This window comes from Bos mutus, chromosome 1, assembly GCF_027580195.1.
Source record: "Bos mutus isolate GX-2022 chromosome 1, NWIPB_WYAK_1.1, whole genome shotgun sequence".
In the NCBI taxonomy this organism is placed as follows: domain Eukaryota; kingdom Metazoa; phylum Chordata; class Mammalia; order Artiodactyla; family Bovidae; genus Bos; species Bos mutus.
In genome coordinates, this window is record NC_091617.1 from 138,031,692 (window position 1) to 138,053,377 (window position 21,686).

The 21,686-nt window shown below is 42.2% G+C and overlaps 2 protein-coding genes across 3 annotated transcripts in view; both read right to left on the minus strand.

Moving 5' to 3' along the window:
• Nucleotides 1-3,083: 3,083 nt before the first annotated feature.
• PSMG1 (proteasome assembly chaperone 1) lies at nt 3,084-15,680 on the minus strand. Its single transcript, XM_005908614.2, has 7 exons — nt 15,503-15,680; nt 14,063-14,169; nt 12,844-12,995; nt 10,596-10,658; nt 7,798-7,996; nt 6,619-6,755; nt 3,084-3,290 (listed from the first exon to the last, which is right to left on the minus strand). The coding sequence occupies exons 1-7, from the start codon at nt 15,634-15,636 to the stop codon at nt 3,216-3,218; spliced, it is 867 nt and encodes a 288-aa protein (XP_005908676.1). The 5' UTR covers nt 15,637-15,680; the 3' UTR covers nt 3,084-3,215.
• Nucleotides 15,681-16,159: 479 nt separating this feature from the next.
• BRWD1 (bromodomain and WD repeat domain containing 1) overlaps nt 16,160-21,686 on the minus strand; it is a 122,857-nt gene continuing 117,330 nt past the window's right edge. The window contains exon 40 of one of the 2 annotated variants that reach the window (XM_070376332.1): nt 16,160-19,370. In XM_070376332.1, coding sequence (XP_070232433.1) covers nt 18,979-19,370 — 392 coding nt within the window. In that variant the 3' untranslated portion in view covers nt 16,160-18,978. The remainder of the gene's footprint in view (nt 19,371-21,686) is intronic. The other variant, XM_070376321.1, reaches the window with a different exon arrangement.

The window sequence follows — 21,686 nt, forward strand, 5'->3', positions numbered from 1 at the left end:
GTGAATGAGGTGGGAGAAGTTCTGCCAGAGAAGAGAAACAGCCTTGTCATGGAACCCTTCCCTTGAGTAGGCGGCGGATGCCAGGCACTAATTTCAAGACTGGTACAACTAGTGCCTACTGTCTGTTCGGTTTCCCGGTGGCACTAGTGGTGGTAAAGAACCCACGTCCAATGCAGGCAACGTAAGAGACACAGGTTTGATCCCCTGGAGGAGAGCACGGCAACCCATTCCAGTATTCTTGCCTGGAGAATCCCATGGACAGAGGAGCCTAGCAGGCTGCAGCCCACAGGGTTGCACAGAATAGGACACAACTGAAGCAACTTAGCTTGCATGCATTATCTGTGTTCTAGTCTCTGTGTTTTCAAAGAGAAGCCTTTCTTGCATATGTGCTGTCCCTGTCTCACCCTCATGCACCACGTGTGTTGAGAACAGACAACTTGTCTTTTTAGTTTGTTGGTGTCTGTAGAAGGTGCAACTTGTCTTTTTAGTTTGTTGGTGTCTGTAGAAGCTGCAACTTGTCTTTTTAGTTTGTTGGTGTCTGTAGAAGGTGCATCTTGACCTGATCTAGGTCACAAGATTCTGGACTTTGAGCCTAATACAGTAACTGGATGACACAATGGGTGTACAAGGACTGGGATGCATGTATGTTGCACGTGGGAGAGGCATGAGTAATTGTGATCAGAGGGCAGACCCAGGCACATCAATTCTATTGATGGCCCGTTTCTCATACTCCTGCCCCTGCCCCGTCTATACCTCTTGGGGGCGCCCCCTCCCACATACTACCTCTGGATGTGACCATGGGGATTACAGCCAACTTGATGCAGTGACTTGAAAAAGCCCTTGCTAGTTTCTGTCCCCTCTTTTGCTCCTCTGTAATCAGTGGGAAATTCTGAGGCACGTCTCAGCATATATCCTGGCTCCTATTGAGAGTCAATTCCTAGGCATGTTGATAAGAAGTCCAGGGTCCCTGAGGAGGAGAAAGGGGTCTGGGGCCCTCAAGGAGGAGATAGGGGTCTGGAATTCTCAAGGAGCAAAGGACAAATGTTGTGTTTTTTTTCCCCCTACATTTCTTAGGAAGAATTATATAACAATAATGTATCCTGCTTGAGGACATGTTTCTTCTTCCTGAAAACCTCCTGACTAATCATTATCTTAAAATGTGTATTATGGGAGTGGGTCTAGTAAGGTCTTTATAACCTTGAGACATTCTTTTGATTCATGGGGTCGCAAAGAGTCGGACACGACTGAGCGACTGAACTGAACTGAACTGAACTGAATAACCAATTAAAAAGTATAAAATTCCCTTGCTAAGACTAGGGATTGGGGCACTCTCCATCCCCCTCTGATGTCTGTATCAGCTTTCTCTGTCCCTTTTTATACTTTAATAAAACTCTGCTACACAAAAGCTCTTGAGTGATGAAGACTGGTCCCTGGCCCCGAGGCTAAATCTTCTTCGGAGATCACGAATCAGACACCATTCACCGTAAGCTATCATGATGCTGGGGGAACAGGAGTGATGGGTGAAGAAAGCTCAACCACACCAATCGAGGCCATCGCAGGATCAGCCAGGCCCCGGCAACTCATGTCACACACCTGACTATGGATGTGGGAGCCGAGAGACCAGTCAATCAGGGACACTCGCCCAATCAGCAGACTCAAGATTGACAGAGAATGCATTAGGTCTCCAAGTTCAAGTGTGAGTATTAGGCTGTAGTATTATAGCTAGTAAACAGGTAAGTTACCATTTTGTTCTCAACTGCATGGCACTTCAGCTTAAAATTCAATAATCTAGCTTTTTATGTCTTCATTCTTAGCACTGATGGGACTCTTTCAATTTACAGAAAGTCTTTCAAAGTCTGTCTTCATATTGGAAGAAACTGTTGTCATTAATTACTGTCTCTGGTCCAGTCCCTTCTCCAGGAACAGGCCATCTTGCATCATCTTTCCATTCCTGTCCTTCTGCATCAAAGGACATACCTCAGCTTAATTCCCAACGTAACAGCTTTGTTTGTATTAAATACTGTAATATACATGCAATAAATAGTACATGTACTTACGTGATGCTGCTGCTAAGTCGTTTCAGTTGTGTCCAACTCTGTGCGACCCCATAGACGGCAGCCCACCAGGCTCCCCTGTCCCTGGGATTCTCCAGGCAAGAACACTGGAGTGGGTTGCCATTTCCTTCTCCAATGAAAGTGAAAAGTGAAAGTGAAGTCACTCAGTCGTGTCCGACTCTTCACGACCCCATGGACTGCAGCCTACCAGGCTCCTCCGTCCATGGGATTTTCCAGGCAAGAGTACTGGAGTGGGGTGCCATTGCCTTCTCTGGTACTTACGTGACATACTGCCTACTACTGACACACAATCCCAATTTTAATTCTAAGGGTAAATTTTGGTTTCTTTCCACATCTTTTACACAGTTCTTAAATTTTCCTTTCAGCTAGCTTCTTTAGCTCATACATTCTCAATCTCTCAGAAAAATCCAAAGTCCCTGAATTTAAAAACAGCCTGATAGGTATGGTTCTGTCAACTCCACCATTTTAAAATTTATCTTTGTGGATGCAGGTTACAGTTTAATGAATGGTCCTGTGCAGCAGTGTGGCTCCTTGGAACTCATCACCTCCTCACATTCTAATGAGAACATTCTCCCGCAGCCAAGCTGGGGACATCAGTACAACAGCAACACTGCAAATAGCCCAGCAAGTGTGGGGAAAGAAGCTACCGTAAGAGATTACTGAAAGTCATGAAATACAAATTTTCTGGTTTCATTTTGAGCAAGTATATAACTTCGATTTTTATCCATAAAACAAAAAAACTGAAGAACTCACAATATAGAACCTTTCCGCATATTAAGACTCACCAATACCAGATCATCAGCTTTCAGGTATCACATAGAATTTTTGCACCAAAGTATATATTTTGCCATATTAGTAACACTTGTTAGCTGTAGCTTTTTAACAATTTAACTATCTTACCTTAAGATAGTCAAATAAGACAAAACCCCCACCTTGTGGATAAAGAGAACCATTTGGCTTATTTCAGGTGTGAATAGAACCACCATAAACAAGGAACAGAAACTACAATGAATTTAAAATAAGTTTATTCTGTTAACACTCTCATAATACCCCCGTGGAAAAAAGTAACTACAAAACAGGGTACGCTGCTGCCCTTAAAGGAATGGATGGGTGATACACGGCACAAAACCATCTTGGGAATCACGTGTAAATGTTACTCTGAATCTCATTTGTTGTCATCAATTTCTTCAGTATCTCTGTGCTCTGGGGAATGTTCTGGAGGGAGAGAAGTTGTTAACATAGTGAGAATTTAGTCAGAACAAGGCACACGTGCCCAGCCAGCCCTACTACTGACACAGAAGCAGAGAGGAAACCGGAAAGGACAGGCCCCACCTCTCACCGCCTCACCTGATGGACGGGACATCTGGTGGGTCCTCTTCAACCCTGCCTGAAGCTCTCTGACAGGACCCCAGGCCTCCAGGAGTCTTGAGCCCTTTGGTCACCTCTTCCACATGTGCTCAGTCCTCTCTGCACCCCAACCAAGGGTCCTCCCAGTCCCCTCAAACGCACCTGAGCCTGCCCACTTCACGCCACACTGCCTCGCTGGGCATGTCTCCTCCACCGGGACCTGCCCATCCCTTGGGTCCAGCTGAAGGGCTCCTTCCCGTGGAGCCTCTCCTCGGTTGACCTCACCCCCTGCCCACCCTGGCTGGCAGCTGGCACCTGGCACAGCAACCACCTGTGCCACCTCCAGGCCATGGACCACCCAGCACCATGTGGTCCACACAGCAGGGACGCAAGAGAATTCCATCTTGTTCCCAACTTGAACTCCATCTTGTTGACCAAATACCACTTCAAGAACAGAAGCTCTGACCTAAGCCAGGACGACTGTATTCAGTCACTAAGAAGACAGTGCTCTTCAAAAAGCCCCTTCATCCTCCCATAAGTCATCATGTTTACAGCAAGAAATGAAAAGGTAAAGAGAAGTTAACTACATTTCCCCTACAAAGGATGTTTTTAGACACTTAAAGTTGACTTAAACTCTACATGACAAATGGTTTACAAGTCTCAGAACAAGTACAGAATATTCTGGGTCACTGGAGCCCTGAGCACTGACCAGCATCACAGAGCCCGTGCAGCCCCTTCATGGAAGCATCTGGACGGCTCTGCTTCTGGTCCTTCACCACTCTCACCGCAGAGCTGACGGCTGCGAGGCAATTTGCCATAAAAGACGGAATAACTGGCTGACGGTCTGGACTTTGCTGCCGATGAAGGACTCTCATTTGTCACTTAAGTCTCAGCCCTCACAATGGTATGCAAGGTGACAAGGAGACCTGGCGTCTTAAAACAGGGGACTCTGACAACTACGGACACCGACATGATAGAAAACACGGTGACAAAACTCAGGGGACCATATGTGAAACAGACAGCCAGCCGGAATTTGCTGTATGGCTCAGGAAACTCAAACAGGGACTCTGTATCAACCTAGAGGGCTGGGATGGGAGGGAGACGGGAGGGAGGCTCCAAAGGGAGGGGATATATGTATACCTATGGCTGATCCATGTTGAGGTTTGACAGAAAACAAAATTCTGTAAAGCAATTATCCTTCAATAAAAAAAATAATAAATTTAAAAAAAAAAAAAAAAGCCAAGGGGAAGTGTGAAACACGGGAGCATGAAGCCAGATTGCACGCTATACAGAAAAGAGCACATCAGTGCAAAGCCTTTGGTGATCTGCAGGTGCAGAGTCGGGTCCACGCTTCCCACAGAATTTAGAATGTCCACCAATGGACCTGTGAGAACGGGCCAAGAACAGACAGTGCAGAACAGGCTTCACCAGACAATAGCAGGCTCAGGTCACACATCCACATCCCAGGCTTGGAAACTGACACCTGTCTTAATAAAGGGAGAAATTCTGGTGAAAAAGACGAGGTGCAATGCTGAAAGGGAAACAAATCAACAAGCCTATACGTCTGTACTACCTACACACACACTATGTTCACGTGGACGTACAACCGAGCAGACTAGTGCTTAAGTACAACCCCCAGAACCTGTGCTTTGCACAGCACTGCCAGGAGGTAGATACATTTTAAATGTATTCAAGTATTTCGTGCTTCATAATAAAGTCTAAGTTTGTTATTCATTTCTCTTGTTTCACTATGTCCTTTTTAATGTCCCTCTTTTATTTTTTCATTATTTTATCTCTCATGGCAAAACTGCCTCTCAGACAATTCAGTACATGGTGGCAACATCTGCATGAACGAGCTCATGGCCATGATGTCTGTGGTGAAGATGCTTGGGTGGCAGTGCCCAGAGTGAAGACAGTGGCCACGGCCCCTGCCCTCAATGAAGTGGGAAGAGTTGATCAGGTTATCACAGACGCAGGCAATGCCACTAGTTACCACATCCTCAGAAAGGGATGCTAAATACAAAATAACTTGCCTGAGAGGTTATCCATGACTCCAGGTAAGCTGAAAGATATACTTCAATTATACTAAGTTAGGACTTCACTCTTACTAATTCAGTAAATGCCTGAGGGCCTTTGACACATCAGACTCATGACGTACTGGGGCTACCACAAGAGAAAACGCTCCCACGTAGGTGACAGTCTAATTTACGAAACCTATGAAATTAGCTGATGCCAACAGAAATTACAAAGGAAGCTGCCCTACTCCTAATGGCCATCCTAGAATAAAACAAGGCTTTCAACCTGGAACAATGCTGTTATTATCTCATCCCCTTAAAGAAGAAGTTCTTCAACAAGAGTCCATACTGTCAGCACATCTCTTAGGGAGAAGATGGGAGTCCCTAGACTATCTGAAATTACTGGCAAAACCTTTCTGTACATGCGGATATGTATTTTTCTGGGAAAAGAGCCCACAGGTACATCCAAACTTAGAACAGGGAACAGATTTAGCCCATCTAGTCCCAATGCAAAATTAAGTCAATAAACGTTATGATAATTTGATCCATACTATGCTCCAAAATGCCTTCTCAAAAATTATACTTTGCAGGAACTTCCCCGGTGGCACAGTGGATAAAAATCTTAACTGTTAACGCGTGGGACGTGGGTTCAATCCCTGGTCGGGGAAGACCCAACATGCCACGGAGCAAGGAAGCCTGTACACCACAACTATGGAGCCTGCGCTCTAGAGCCCATGTTCCATGACAAGAGAAACCTCAGCAAGGAGGAGCCCGAGCACGGGAACAAACTGCAGTCCCAACTTGCCGCAAGTAGACAAAGCCCATCGACAGCAACAAAGACCCAGCACAGCCGAAAATTAATTAATTAATGTAAAAAAAAAATATTACACCTTCCAAATTAATAAGTTACAGAAACTTCTTGAAGAGTAAAACCATCTTCCCACACAGACATCTGGGATTTAAAGCACTGGCCTATCCTGACAAACATGAACAAAATATTCTTGGGGTTTCAGAAGTGTATCTAGAAGAACATGTGATAATCATATGCAAACTCCCAGACCAGCAGCTTTCTCTTTACTTGGGGTGAAAAAGATCTCTATTTGCTACTTAGGTTTCACATTCAATACCACATTTATGTTCGCTACCAAGCTCATTATTAAGTCAATAAAATAAAGCCTTACCTTAACCAAACACTTTAAACTTTTGGAAGAAAGTACAGGCTTAAAAGCTTCGATTGTGATCAGGTCTAATTTCATCACATCAGTGTAACACAAGTACAGAACTGCAGGGATTCTCCATACTTGACAGTAACTCAGAACTATGAATAGACAAGAACAAAATCACTTAGGTTTTCTGTTACACAATTTTAAAGTGCAACACCTCTACCTCATAAAGGCTGCTTTTAAAATAGTCGTCTCTGTTGCCTCTTTTCATCATTTATAGCCATTTTGAATCAATTATAACGCATATTTTCTTTCAAAGACAATTTACTTTCCTAAGTTATCTTTGCTTTACAAGTAAGATACAAGATTATAATTTTGTTAACTGCACTGAAGTAAATTAAATGCAAATAATAAATATATAATGCATAATATAAAACATTTAGCCATTTGTTCTAATAAACTTAACGTTTAAAGTTTAAAAAAAACTTCTATTTATGAACAAATAAGTGAATTATATAACATATTAACCACTAAAAAGTGAGAATCAAAATTTGATATGTCAGGGTATAATTGGTAGTATGAATAAAAAATAAACTATTAAAGTAACTACCAAAATTCAATATCTGAAGCTTCTATTCTAACAATTAAAACACACTTTGCCAACTTTTCATGCATGAACAAATGACATCTAACACTGGTTTGCAGGATAAGTTATCAATGCTAGAAAGAAATGGCAGCTCTGAGTTAAGAGCTAAGAACTCAGAGCTGCTCTCATACAATGAATGTGTGTCTGCAAAGTTTAAACACTGAAACCAAATATAACATGCATGCGTGCTCAGCTGCTCGTCATGTCTGACTCTTTGTGACCCCATGTACTGCAATCTGCCAGGCTCCTCTGTCTATGGAGATCTAAATGCAAGAATACTGGAGTGGGCTGCCATGCCCTCCTCCAGAGAATCTTCCCCACTCAGGGATCAAACCCACTTCTCCTGTACTGGCAGACAGGTTCTTTACTGCTGAGCCATCAGGGAAGCTACAAAATATAACATACCTGCAACTACGGATACTGAGGACTAACACCAACACACTGGTATCAATCACCATTAACACCTCAAAAAGATCTCTACTTGTCCTAGCAACAACTATGAAAAAAGCAGTAACAAGAATAGAAGTGAATGGCATGAACTGCGATACTACCTGCTGCAGGAAGGTCGTGGACAATATTTGGTTGTTCTAGCAGTGAACAAAAAGGAGGCTCTTTGAAATTCTGAGTTTTTAGAGCTTTCAGGAAAGGAGTATGAAGGCTGCTGGTAGATTCTGAAGTTTTATAGTCAGTAACATGGCGACATGTGAGAATAGTGACTTGCATATTCTTCCTTGGACAAGAGCCAAAAACCTAACACAAAATTGATTTCAAATTAAAATAGATACAGATTTTGTGACAGAACAGAAATATCCCTCAAGCTATTTACCTAACACCATTCATATAACAGTGTATACGTATGCTCTGAAGGGCTGGACGTGTCAATGGAAAACAGAGCCCCCGCTCTGCTATCCCCTCACTGGGGTGGGACTGATCTTAATTCTGTCACTTTCTAGCCAGGTGACCTTCTCCAAGTCACTTCCCCCACCTGTGAACTAAGGACAGAGGGAGGTGTGATCTGAAGTCAGAGAAGACAGGAACAAAGGAGGCAGAGCAGCTGCTATAACAGCCAGGGACACCATCACAGGTAAGGGAGTCACTCAACTACAAGCACCTGTTCATTTACGCCCTCCCCGCCATCCGCCGACGATGCCTGTAGGCGATTTTTTTTGTTTTGTTCCAGTGTTTGTTCAGTTTCTAAGAGCACTACTTGCCATCGGTGTTGAGAACAATGTTACACTGAATGGAAGTGACACCCATTCTTTGCTGGAGAAAGTGACATAATTAAGATCCTACCTCAATGGACATGAGTTTGAGTAAACTCCGGGAGTTGGTGATGGACAGGGAGGCCTGGCATGCTGCGATTCATGGGGTCACAAAGAGTCGGACACGACTGAGCGACTGAACTGAACTGAACTGAACCTCTAAGAACGCTCCATTTAGACTAGTGTTGTATTAGCAACAGGAAGTGGTCCTCTCCTTAATGCATGGAATGATGGGTTCAAGAGCACTGTACTGAGGATGCTTCTAAGAACATCACTTGCAAGTTGCACTCATAACAGTGTTACATCAGTGCAAATGATTCTTAAATTCACCTTTAAGTGTATTTCCTTTATAAATCAAGTTTCAACTGCTCAAGGCCTCAATGTCCACCTAAGTTGGTACTTCATGGATTTCTAAGGACTCTTTCAGCTTTTAAAATCTCTGGTAACATAAGAAAAGGGAAGAGGCTATCTTCAAGGGGAAAAATAAGAGCAGATTTTAGATCTCTGCACCTCTTCTGAAAATATTTTATGAAGAAAAGAAAGAAAATGGCTATTTCAAATAGCAAGAGAACTGAAAATTTTAGGTTATGTGCTGTAAATGATTTGTAAGACTTTTAATTATAGCATAGCTTTATAAATAAACACATAACTTAACATCATATACATTTATAAGCAATGTTCCATTTAAGAAATATAACATTATTCACAAGGCCTGATTTATCATCCTCTCTGAATACTTATGTTTTGGAATACTTTGTTTTGGAAATGCATAACTTTACATTTTCTCAAGTCAGAGAGAGAAAAGCTATTCCACAGTACAAAACATCATACATAAATTAATAATATAAATTAATACAGCAGTTTTCTACTCTTCTGAGATCTATTCAAAGTTATGGACTCTGTCCCTACAAAATACACATAGGGACATAAAATAAAATGATATATACAGCCATCAGAACATTCATAGACCATATCAGAGAATCTCTCCTTTAATCAAAACAGCTACCAAAAATTATAAAGTGCATTTTAAGTATGCCAATCTAGTTTAAAACAGGTGTGCACAAAACTTACTTCTAATGAACTTAATTATATCTATATTTAACTGACATTAAATATATATAATAAATAAATTAAATATATATCTATATTTAGCCTAACTTTTAAACTGAAACATTTATAAGATGTATTGAAAAGGTTTATTTCATTAAAAAATAATACACAACTAAGAAAATTATGATTATTCCCTAAAATTGTTCAGTTCAGTTGCTCAGTCGTGTCTGACTCTTTGCGACCCCATGGACTGCAGCACGCCAGGCCTCCCTGTCCATCACCAACTCCCAGAGTTTATTCAAACTCACGGCCATTGAGTCAGTGACGCCATCCAACCATCTCATCCTCTGTCAGCCCCTTCTCCTCCCGCCTTCAATCTTTTCCAATGAGTCAGTTTTGCGCACCAGGTTGTGAAAATATTGGAGTTTCAGCTTCAGCATCAGTCCTTCCAATGAATCAGTTGAGTTCAGTCACTTAGTCGTGTCCGACTCTTTGCGACACCATGAATATTCAGGACTGACTTCCTTTAGGATGGACTGGTTGGATCTCCTAGTTAAATTCTTCACTGAAAAATTTTTTACTGGGCACATACAATTGCTCTATTCTCGCACAAAATGAAGACTCAGTTGATCCATCCTAATGCTAAGAAATATGGCTGCAGCTCTGGTGTGAGTGGCGGCTTCGCGCCAGCCCCGTGAACCCAGGTTATGAGACCAGTTCACAGAGGCCTCCCACCTCGCGGCCCCGCGTTTCCAGGCAGCCTGGGCACCATGGCTGGTTCTCACCCGTGGCTGTGCCCTGCTCTGCCTCACGTGGGTAACTTGTTCAAAAATGTGTTACATTTTCATGACCCATGATCTTCAGCACATGCTGGTTACATTTGCTTGTGTTCTTTTATTCTTCATGTTCTAAAACTCCTATAATATTTATAAGGGAAAAAGCAAATACTTGCCCTACGTCAACATCTGACTACGCAGGCTTACATGTAAAGACACTGAACCCTGATACAGTAGCAACCCCAGATGAGACTCTCTCACCTTTTCCAGCCACTGATATTGCTGATCTTCGGCCACGTAGCAACTGCACTGGCAGAGCATGACCTGAAATCAAATTCCGTGTTTCCCGTCAGGTCAAGCAAGCGTTACACACACCCCACGCTGTCATCACATATGCATCATGTGAATCCCAAAACAACCCTTGGATAACATTTGGTTTGCTTAATCTTGTACCGGCTTATTCATTTTTCTTTAAAGTTTAAAATTTTAAGGATCAAGCCACTACTGGCAAGTAGTATCAGAAGAAAGTGCACACTGACAGCACAACCGTGAGGGCTGGCCAAGGAGATGCTGAAGATGCTGTCAGTAAACACCACCAGAGTCCTCTTTACAAAACTGGGGAGAACACCAGGCCTGCTGCCCTTCTCGGGGTCACATACTGTGAAGACCAAACTCAAAAAACAACAACAAAAAAACCACAAAAACATCAAGTGCTGTGAGAGTCAAGGGTAACAGTCCAGCCACATCTCAGGCCAGCAGTACGCAAGGATGGGGCTGATGTCTGGAAGGTGGCGGTAGTCTAGAAGCCACGTGCTCAAACTGAAAACCTGCCACACAGAGGTGTCAGAGGGTAAGATGACTGATCATCAATGCTCGTGGAACGATAGTATCCATAAAAATCAACCGTGTCCAAATATTGCCAGAAACATTAACACCTAATGATGCAAGTGGGAAAACATGAAGCACAGGGACCTTGCCAGCAGCCCAGTTAGACTGCAGGGGCCACGGGTTCAATCCCTGGCTGGGGAACTGAGATCCCACATGTAATATAGCACAGCCAAAAAAAAAAATTAAGCACAAGAGGACAAAAAGGGGCCCCAAGGTTAGGGAGAAGAACAAGACTAGATACATAATTAGTTATACACACAGGGTCTGAATAGTCAAGACACCCAACAAACCAATGGTAAACCTAAACACAGTAACAGAAAGTTCTCCTGCTTGACCCCCAAGACGTATTCTACAGCGAAAACTTTCCACTAAGGACCAGATGAAGAACAAGCTTAGTTCCCTTACTATTTATGCCCCATAAATATTGGGTGCTTACAAAAACCCTTACGTAACATTTTAATAACGTTGGATTACATGTTACAGAAACAAACTGTAAATATTATAAAAGCAAATTTTATCATTTTCAAGGCTAGCCTTATAGTACTGCAGTTACTGATGTCTTCTACTGTCTGAGCCCCTGCCCCTGGCCTCCGCTCAAGCGTCCAGCACCAGTGGAAGAGCACTGTCAACAAGCAGGCGGGCAGACAGGCATCAGCCGCGGGGCCGCCTCACCAGCCTAACGCGTCTCCCCAGCTGTGCTGCTTTTCCGGAATGGTCCCAAGGACAGAAGATGTGCTCAGGTGCTCAGTCGTGTCCAACTCTCTGCAACCCTATGTACTGTAGCCCGCCAGGCTCCTCTGTCCATGGGATTTCCCAGACAAGAAGACTGGAGTGGGTAGTCATTTCCTCCTCCAGGGCATCTTCCTGACTCAGGGATCGAACCTGCGTCTCCTGCCTTGTTTACTATGGAGCCACCTGGGAAGCCTAGGACCCAAGAACAGGACTAGGACAAATGCGATCCAATAAAATCACTAGGCGTCAGCTGCAGAGCATGTTTTACAGCTTAACAAATCAGGATGAATTAGGAATTCTCTAGGGGTCCAGCAGTTAAGACTTCACACTTCCACTGCAGGGGGACCAGGTTCCATCCCTGGTCAGGGGGAACCAAGATCCCTCAGGCCATGCAGCAGCACAGCCAAAAAAAAAATCAGGATGAATTAGGCAAGGATGAAAGCTCAGTGTCAACAGAATTGCATTCAGAGTGCATAAAGCACTCATCTGCTCAGTGTCAACTGAGTGTCCAGTCTATAGGAATGGGTTTAAAGCTAAATGCCAGGTAGGTTTAGGGCAACAAAGCAGAACCCCTGCTTCCACAGCGTGTATGCATTTTCCCATTTAGATCTGCCAGCTTAAATCATTTTCTGAATGAGGGCAAGGTTTAAGTATCTAATGTTATGGTTTGTTTCTAAAAAAGTTACTTCAGAATTTCTTCAGAAGTTTACCAACACACCGTATTTGCCACATTGATATTATACAAGCAGAAAAATGATTACTACCACTGCCAACAGGCAGAATCCCTCAGCCCAAAAGTAGATATAAAGGAATGTGGAATTCAAATGAACACTACATAAATGACGCCTAAATAACTCCCACTTATACACACAAGCCAGGCGCCACATACCGAAGGATTCGATTTCAGGTGATAAAACACACAAAAAGCCTCTGTGGGGGACAGGTGTGCAGTGTCCGTTGTCCTACACCATTCATTCCAGAGTTTAGCACAACCGACTTCTTCCCAGGCTCCTGAATTCATGACAAATGATGACAAAAACGCTGTGAAAAACAAGGCACATCGGTTAGTGCTGGGCTCCACAAGTTGTATTTTCTATTCAATAAAAAACAAATTCAGTATCTACGGCTGATTCATATTGTTGTTTGGCAGAAACCAACACAACACGGTAAAGCAATTATCCTCCAATTTAAAATAAATGAATTTTTTAAAATCATAAAAAATAAATAAATTCAAGTTGAGAATCCTAGTGCTAAAGAGCCATTGAGAGCATCAACCTTATACACATCATCATTGTGCAGAAAAAGAAACTGAGGCCTCAAGAAGTTAGAGGCCATGCCCTGAGTTTAGAGGATACTGGAGCCAGGAATCAGGAAGACAGGTTTACTGACAGGTCTCACCAAAGTCTCACACTGTAACAACCTTCTGGAAAATTTTAGGCCAGGTGAACTGTAAATAAGTGAGTCAGCTATTATTTACCATGTACTGTTCTACAGGCACTGCTGCTGCTGCTAAGTCGCTTCAGTCGTGTCCGACTCTGTGCGAAGGCACTAGGGGTACCTTACAGGGCAAGGAATTTTCACTGAGTTCCCCAAGGCTCTCCTCTGGGCCTATGAACTCCCTAAAATGATACAGGTTTGTGTACTTTTGTGTGTGTATTCATTATTCCAGCTGAACTCTGCACTGTTCCGACTTTAATCTATCAAATGAATTCATATATATATAAACCTTATATTGCTAGAGTTCTCCTTATGATTTTAAAGGAGTCAGTTAACTCACAAACATACAAAGACCCACTGTAACAAGGGACTGCTGACCCCCTGGCCAGCTGGGCCACAACAGGCCCAGAAGCCCAAGAAAACCTGGATACTAGAAACGGGGTTTCCTTGAAATCATAAGTTCCTAAAGCCAAGAATATTTCCCTTAAATCTTAGTTTTCAAGTTTCTCAAAAAGCGCCACATGAGCAGGGACGGATTTCATTCAGACAGTTATTCTGCTATAACTTCTTCTAAAAAAGTAATATCCATCTGAAATCTGTTATGATGCAAAGAAGTAACTTCAGCTTCTGCTCTTTCAACAAAGCGTGTAGTCTAATGCACTTCCACTTACCTACTGCATTATTCCCTATTGCAATTATAAACTTGGAGCAAGGATGTTTTTCCAGCAGAGAAACTTCCAACGTTGTTTTTGTCTGTCTTCGAAAGAGCCGCACCTCCCTAACAAGAGAAACAAAAAAATGAAAGAAAAGCAATTTAAATGTTGTTGTTCAGTCACTCAGTTGTGTCTGACTCTTTGTGACCCTATGAACTGTATCCCACCCCAGGCTTTCCTGTACTCCACATAATTTAAATGTAATTAGTATCATACTGTGACAAAAAGGTTACCACAGGTATGATTTTGTATTAAGTAGAATGCAAACTTTAATTCTATAAAGAACATAATTATCATTTTAAGGAAGCAACGGATTCAAGCAACAATAATTCATAGGTAAAACCGTTTGTTGCCCAGTTTATGGAGAACTGTAGCAGAGAGATCAGGCTGTCCAGTTGATCCACAGATCAATCTGTCTTAGCAACCCAAACAGTGGACAACTAGGCATAGTGTGTGGTGAGAAACGGCAAGCACCACCTCTGAGGCTTTCTTGCAGCACAACACTGACCAAGCCTCTTAGAAGGAACTTCCCTTTACAGGAAATGCATGTGACAGACACACACCTGAATAAAGGACACCAAGAGGAAGCAATCAGGCCAGTCCAGAGGGTGGGACATCCCACAGGACAATCGGTCTCTCGAAGCGGGTGAGAGAGTTGGGGGCGGCGAGGAAACTGCTCTAAATGCATGGAAGTTCAAGAGATAAAACGTCTAAATCTAAGGTGTGTGCCTTGCCAGGGTTCTGACTTCCTCAAACCCACTGTAAAATGTCGTGTTTGAGACAACTGGATAACTCTGACCATGGACTGGCTATATTACACTGTATCCAAAAAGTTAATATGTAAGAAAATACCTGTATCTTTTGATACGCATTCTGAAAGCTGTAGAGGTGAAAGGCCACGGAGACTGGGACCCACCAAAGGGTGGAGAGAGATAAAATGTGGCAAAATTTTCCTGTTGAATTTATGTGACTGGAGGGGCTTAACGTGCCATTTTACTGTTTTCTCTAATGTCTATGTGTTTGGAAATAACACTTTTTAAAAAAAGGACATATCCATATGCTGCTGACACACGATGCTAACCAAGAAGTGCGGCGGAGAATACAGTTTTTAAGAGTTGTCTTATATCCATGAACCAAACGCACGACAGACTTCAGGGAGGAAGACAGCCCCGCAGCGCTGGAGAACGGATCACGCCCGCAGGAAACCACCGGCACCAACGCTGAAGGAAGCCTTTGAAGACGGCAGGAGCCGACGCCCCACCGAGCACCGAGCCCGCGGGCCGCCTCCACCCGGCACCCCCGCAGCCGTCTTGACCCCCAAAGCAGGGGGCTTGGGGGAGGGCGGAGTAGCCGCAACCTCAAGGCCTGCGCGTCCGCTCCGATGCCCCAGGACCTCACCTCTTCCGCGCCAGCTGTCGCCGGACCTCCCTATCCTCGGGCGTCTCCCTATTCCCCTCTTCTTCCTCCTCCTCCTCCTCCGTCCCGGCTCGGCACGGCGTCCTCACCACCTCCCCGAAGAACGTGGCCGCCATGCTCTCCCTTACTCTTTCCCAGCCTAACTGCGGTGCCACTGAACCGCGCACGCGCCCCGCGCACGCGCCCGAGAGCACCGCCACCCCCCGCCCCCCGCCTCCACAGCACCGCCACACCCCCTGCACCACCCCCGCGCATGCGCCCCGAGTCCTTGCGGCGGTGCAAATCCAGGACCTTTTTCTTTCGCAGCCCGAGCCCGGTGGGGCCGCCGAAAAATCGGGTGACTGCAGGCTAGAGAGGCGAGCCGGGGGGCGGGGTCTCCCGTCCCCGCAGGTAACGGACCAGGCCGACAAGGGGCTCGACCGCCCCCGGCCCAGTCCTTACAGCTCCGGGAAGAGGCCAGCCCGGTTACCTTTCCTTCCTTAACTCCGTTTCCGTTTTCTTCTCCGTTAGGAGTGACAGGGTGAGCTTTGGTTTATTAAGAACCCGGCCTCAAACCGCGACCGCCCCAGGTAGGTGCCGGCCCGGCCCGGCGCGTCCTCGGGACAGTGGACAGAGGGCGGATGGACGGGCAGGAAAAAATACAGTGCTTCGCGGTGTTGTAAAAATGAGCCTTTACTCTGGCAATAGGAATTCACATTTCAAAAGCTGATGATCTGAAAGATTTCATGAGAATGCAAAAATAGTTGCTTCTTTTTTAAAACTTGGCCATCTCTGGTACAAAATTTCGTTTTAAATAGCCTTTCATTAATAAGAAACGTATGTAATTATTTTTGAATTGGTTCTCGTCTTTCATTATTTAACAGCACTAATCCATGCAGGAGAGAAGTGACACTATACCATAGCTTAAGTGAAAATATACAATATTGCAACGGAAAAAAAATCCATTTACCTACATTCAGTTGTGCTGAAACTAGAGGGCATTTGCTTACATTCTGGAACCCTATCAATAAATAGTCACAAAGTTAAGTACTAATATGGGGTCGGGGAAGCCTCTTGAGATTAGAAAAAAATCACAAATCTGTTGCTAGAAACATTTTGCTTTTAGATGTGGAGAAACTGTCACCAAAAGCATTTTCATAAGATCAGTTATTTAGCAATTTTACACATTACTGCAAAATAATATATTGGGTTTTGAAGCAAAATATGAACATTATAGTATAAACAATAAGACTAGCTATCTAGTTCACACTTAGGAAACTGGCTATGTTAGCAAGCTAGAATAGACAAGATTTTAAGATTACATTAACACTCCTGGGCTACAGTTGGGCACCACTTTGTCTTAGTCCTTTTGTTGAATAAAATCACAGCACTTTTACCAGTAAGATCTTCAATTTGATTTCAATTACATTATGAAGAAGTCACTTGTGGAAAGCTGATTGAAAATCATAAATAGGGTAATGATAGTACATTTAGTTATGATTGAAATTCTGCATACATTTCAGAGATTTTTACAAGAATATTAAATTTTAAACAAATGCTTATTTCATGCAGTTACAATAAATTTAGGCCAAGCACTGAAAAAAAGGCAAGTATATGTTCAAATCAAATACTCAACCAGAAAAGGGATTCCATTATGAAAGAAGGCTGATGGTACAATCTCAAGTGCTAACAGAAATTAACCCCACCAGAGAAAATTATAACTTCAAAATGAAATCTTCACGACACTAAAATGGTCAAAAAACAGCATAAAATACTCTTAACTGAGATTTTTAACATTTTCATTTTATGACATTTGTTGAGGACATAGCATATCCCAATAAGAAATTTCTGTGAAATTAAGTGCAAATATGGGACTGGAAATAGGTTTAAACATTTCATTAAAGATCAAAAATCAAACCCCATGCACCTAAAAATATTTGCAGTTTATTAGGAATTCTTCCCTTTCTCACCTGTACTATTAACAAGTTACTGGTATCAGTATTTCAGATGAAAATATACTACAAACAGAGCAAATACAGACTCTGGCTTATGCTAAGAAAAAGAAAGTGACAACAAAAAGCCTTTTTTTAAAGCAGACATGCAACCACAAGTAAATTTCTCAATAAGACACTTTAGTTGATCTGTGTAACAAAAAAATGCATTACATTGTCTTTTAATGAAAAAGGAACATAAACCCTTAGATTGCTGTATTTTACTTTAGATTTACACATGCAAATCATATATTAATATTCACAGATACTTTTAAATGGGAAAACAACTTGCTTAACAGTTCATTTTTCCAATAGCATGTTGCTATGTTAAAAAGATTTGACAGTGCGTTCATTTAATCTGGTGATTTTAATTTCAACAAATACCTACTCACAAACCTCATTGCAAATAAATTCTTTATAGTATCAAGACCAGATTTTCGAATCCTAATGAAGGATTGATATAGCCCAGACATGCTGCCTTTAAAGTCTGTTGTGATGAGACTCTAATAAATTTGCTCAAAATATTGATAAAGTTCTAACGTTTAAGGTGCTATAAAGAAACAAAAGATGTGACAGTATCATCTAAAAATATGACTGTTTCCATCTTTATACTTTTTATTTTCTAACTCATTAAGACTAAGACCTGCCTCATAGTGAGGCACATTTTTGGCATTTCTATAAATGCTGCTACATGAAAGTAAAAATGAGAAAAAGTTGTGATAGTCACATTCATAACTTTCATATAAAAATATATATTCCCTGAATTCGTCATATCAAGTGGTCATCATTCTGTATGAATTGCAGTATTATAAACAAAATAAGAACATTAATGGACTTTTTCTATTTCCAACACGACTTCAGAACTCATTTATCAACATTCCCGTCATGGAATCCCCAGGCCCTTCTAGTTTATGACTTTTGGGGTTGTGAATTATAGGGCGTGGATCTTAGTATTTGCTTCACTCAAATGTCCAATAGGCTCAGTGGCACTCACTCTTGAAATGTGCCTATTTTTTACCTTATTTCAGTAATGACACCACAGTCATGGTGGTCTGAAATGTTATACTGTTAACATAGAACCCTGAAAATTAGCATCAGGTTGAGATTTTGAAATGTTTTCATCCTTTAAGTTTTTGCTACCGGCCCTGTACACTTCCCATTTTCTTCCTCTAAAGAATCAAGAGATTTCTTCAAGGCCCTTCCTTTCAGAAAAGGAATAATCTCATGACAGGGCCATTTGTCTTTTCTTCCCACCTCCCCAACTACAGGCTCCACAATCTACTTCCTCCTCAGAATTCTCTTGTCATATGCATCCGTACAAGGGCTGACTAGGAGGAAGCCCTCCTCCCACTTTGCTCCACTGGGTTATGGCTTTTAGAAAATCCCTCAGAAGGTGCCAACAAGGGGTTAACAACGTTAGAGCTAGGAGCGGAATGCAACTGCCAGTGGCCCCTGGTTTTCAATTCCACTTCTACATTTTCATAGTCACTACTGTGCTTTTTCTTTCCAGGATCTGAAACGCCTTAAAAGGGGCATTTTTCTATTAATATCTTCTAGCTCCTTTTCACTTTCAGAATTTATGGTTGTATCATCCTCTTTATAAACATTGAGTAATTTTTTCTTAGCCGCAGCAGAAGCATTTCGATGGGGCAGTTTTCTGCTGCTCTTCCTAATCCACACATTTTCTGGTCCTGAAATGGTTTCCTTTAGATTACTCATTATCTTTATTTTATTTGCAGCAACAGTAGCACATCTGCGGGGAACTTTCTCAGGTACCATTTTTGCTTTCAGAGTCTCACTAGGCATTGGCACTGCATCCTTCTGATTATGCACACATGTTCTCATTTTTGTATTGGGTTCTCTGTCTCTAGGAACAGATTCTGAAAAATGAAAGTTCATGTAAATGCAAAAATCTTGTACCACAAGATTTTACTACTACATTCCTCAACAATACATTCCTCGACAGTGTTACTACTCACATTGCTAAATGAAAAACCAATGATCATCATCAATGACACTACACGTTTTTGATGCTGATATAACCTTCCACTTCCTTGTCTACAAATCAAAGTCTTGGACAGAAGTTACAGCCCCTTGCACACTTCACTGTCTCTAAGGATAACTGTCCCTTAAAGCAGCAGACTTGTAAGAATAGGGTTAAGTACCCTTCAGGGTCATAAAGTGAAGTCACTCAGTTGTGTCTGACTCTTTGCGACCCCATGGATGTATAGCCTGCCAGGCTCCTCCGTCATAAAGCCACTCACCAAAAAGCACTTTTTAAAAATCTTAATTTTTACAGTAGAACTTTGTAGGTTTTAAATTTTTGGTATCATTTCTAATACTCATATGTTGAATTACTTTAAAATATTCAATAGGATTTCTGAAATAATTTTCCTAGAACCTAAACAAGGAGGAAATGCCATCATGACTATGACGACACAGCATCAGCCCTACTTTAAGGTTTCAGTTCCAACACGTATTTCCTTTAGTCAAAAAAAAAGTTACATGGGTCGCTAGTAGATAAAAAAAAAAGTATATTGGTTTTATACAACTGAAATGTGGTTTTAATCCTAGATTAGTCTTTTTCAATTTCAGGATTTTATATACTTGAAATGATTAAATCCTAGTTTCACTGCTATTCAGATAGTTTCTGAGCTGGTGTATGTGGGGCACAGAGAGGATCAGGCTGAAGCTTCTAAAAGACACGAACTCTACACACACAAGCAGTTGCTGTAAGGAACTAAGGAAGTAGCGCAGGCCGCTGTCAGAACTTGTTCTAGAAACTGAACCTCCTAAGGGGCAATGGAGAACTTCTTTCAAGGAAGTGTTATTGTAGCTGAGAACCAGAAACTGGGACAGGATCCAGCAGCAAAAAGGTAGGACAGAAAGCACTCTGCAGAGGCTAGTCCTTCACTCAGCCTCAGCCAGCAGTTTCGATGGAGCACAGTGGGGTTGTGCAGAGCCGCCATGTGGTGCTTACTTAGGTGGGCTCAAATCATTTTCATTTTTGCCAACATCTGAAAGCCAGGTTTTCACATTTCAAATACAAACTTAACTAGCACTGTTTCTTGGGCACTAGTATTTCTTGATAAAAATGCACCTTAAGTTCATTAGCCCCTGAATGTCAGGCCTTATCTGTTGGCAATCTTGTCTTGCTGCCATTAAGAGCCAAACTATCTAAGACTGTCTTCAAGGGGCACAAGTCTTGCTGGGGGTGAGCGTGTAGGATGCTATCTCAGGTTTCCACTCAGCATTTGCTAAGGACAGTCTGCAGCCACTGAAATAACCACACATCATCTGGGACTCACTTCCTTTTCACTGCTAAGGATAGAAAATAAGGGTTTTCCCAGCCGTCAGCAGTTACTCTGTAGCAGTGAAACTACAAACTACCAGCCTTCTTCGTTTTTCCTTTGTGAAGGGAGACATTTAACTGTGATCAAGGGCAAATGAGTACAGGTGAAAATGACTTCTGTGGATTGACAAGTTCGTTAACAACAGAGAGGGTGATGAGCTAAGCCTTAAAACCTCAAAATTAACTCTTCAGAGTTTACCTTAAATCTATGACATGCATTTCAAAGATGTGCTTTTGTTTCCTCCAAGACCCACGAAAGTTCTCCCATAGTTGGCTAGGAACTACTTTGCTAAAAGCAATTTCCCACAAATGCTTCAGTCCTTTTTACCAAAATTACATGATTCACTTGTTTTTACAGTGAAAATTCCATTTCTAAAGACATAAGTCACAAGGCATTGCAAAAATGGCATTTTAGCGGGCTGAGCTGCTCAGCAGGGCCCCCCATAAGGCGCCCCCCAACCTTGCCTTGGTTGGGCTCTGGAGTCGCTGCACAGGAAGTTGGGGAGTGAACGGAGGAGAGGCTTAAAAGTGGTATTACCATTTCAAAAAATGTTTTCTTAGGAATTTTAAAATTATAAACTACTGTCCTCAAATCAATCCTAGATTCAGAGTGAATCTTCAGCACATTAAGCAAATGCTAGAATATGCAACAACAGATGAATAGTTTTAAAAAATACATGGTAAAATTAAGGTGAAATTTCTACTTTACAGTAAAATGAGGATATGTTATTATCAGTCAACAAACTGCGTCCATTTGCATGTTGGAAAAATATTAAAAATATACAATTAGTTCATTCCCAACATATCCAGTGGATTTGTATATATAAAATCCTACTACACTAAA

Bases quoted from the DNA above. Each gene is read 5' to 3' on its own strand.
- PSMG1 (XM_005908614.2), bottom strand. From the start codon at position 15,636: ATGGCGGCCACGTTCTTCGGGGAGGTGGTGAGGACGCCGTGCCGAGCC. The intron at 14,170-15,502 runs GTGAGGTCCTGG...TTCTCTTGTTAG, and splicing joins CGACAGCTGGCGCGGAAGAG to GGAGGTGCGGCTCTTTCGAA. The intron at 3,291-6,618 runs GTAAGGCTTTAT...CTCTCCCTCCAG, and splicing joins GTTTAAAGTGTTTGGTTAAG to AACATTCCCCAGAGCACAGA.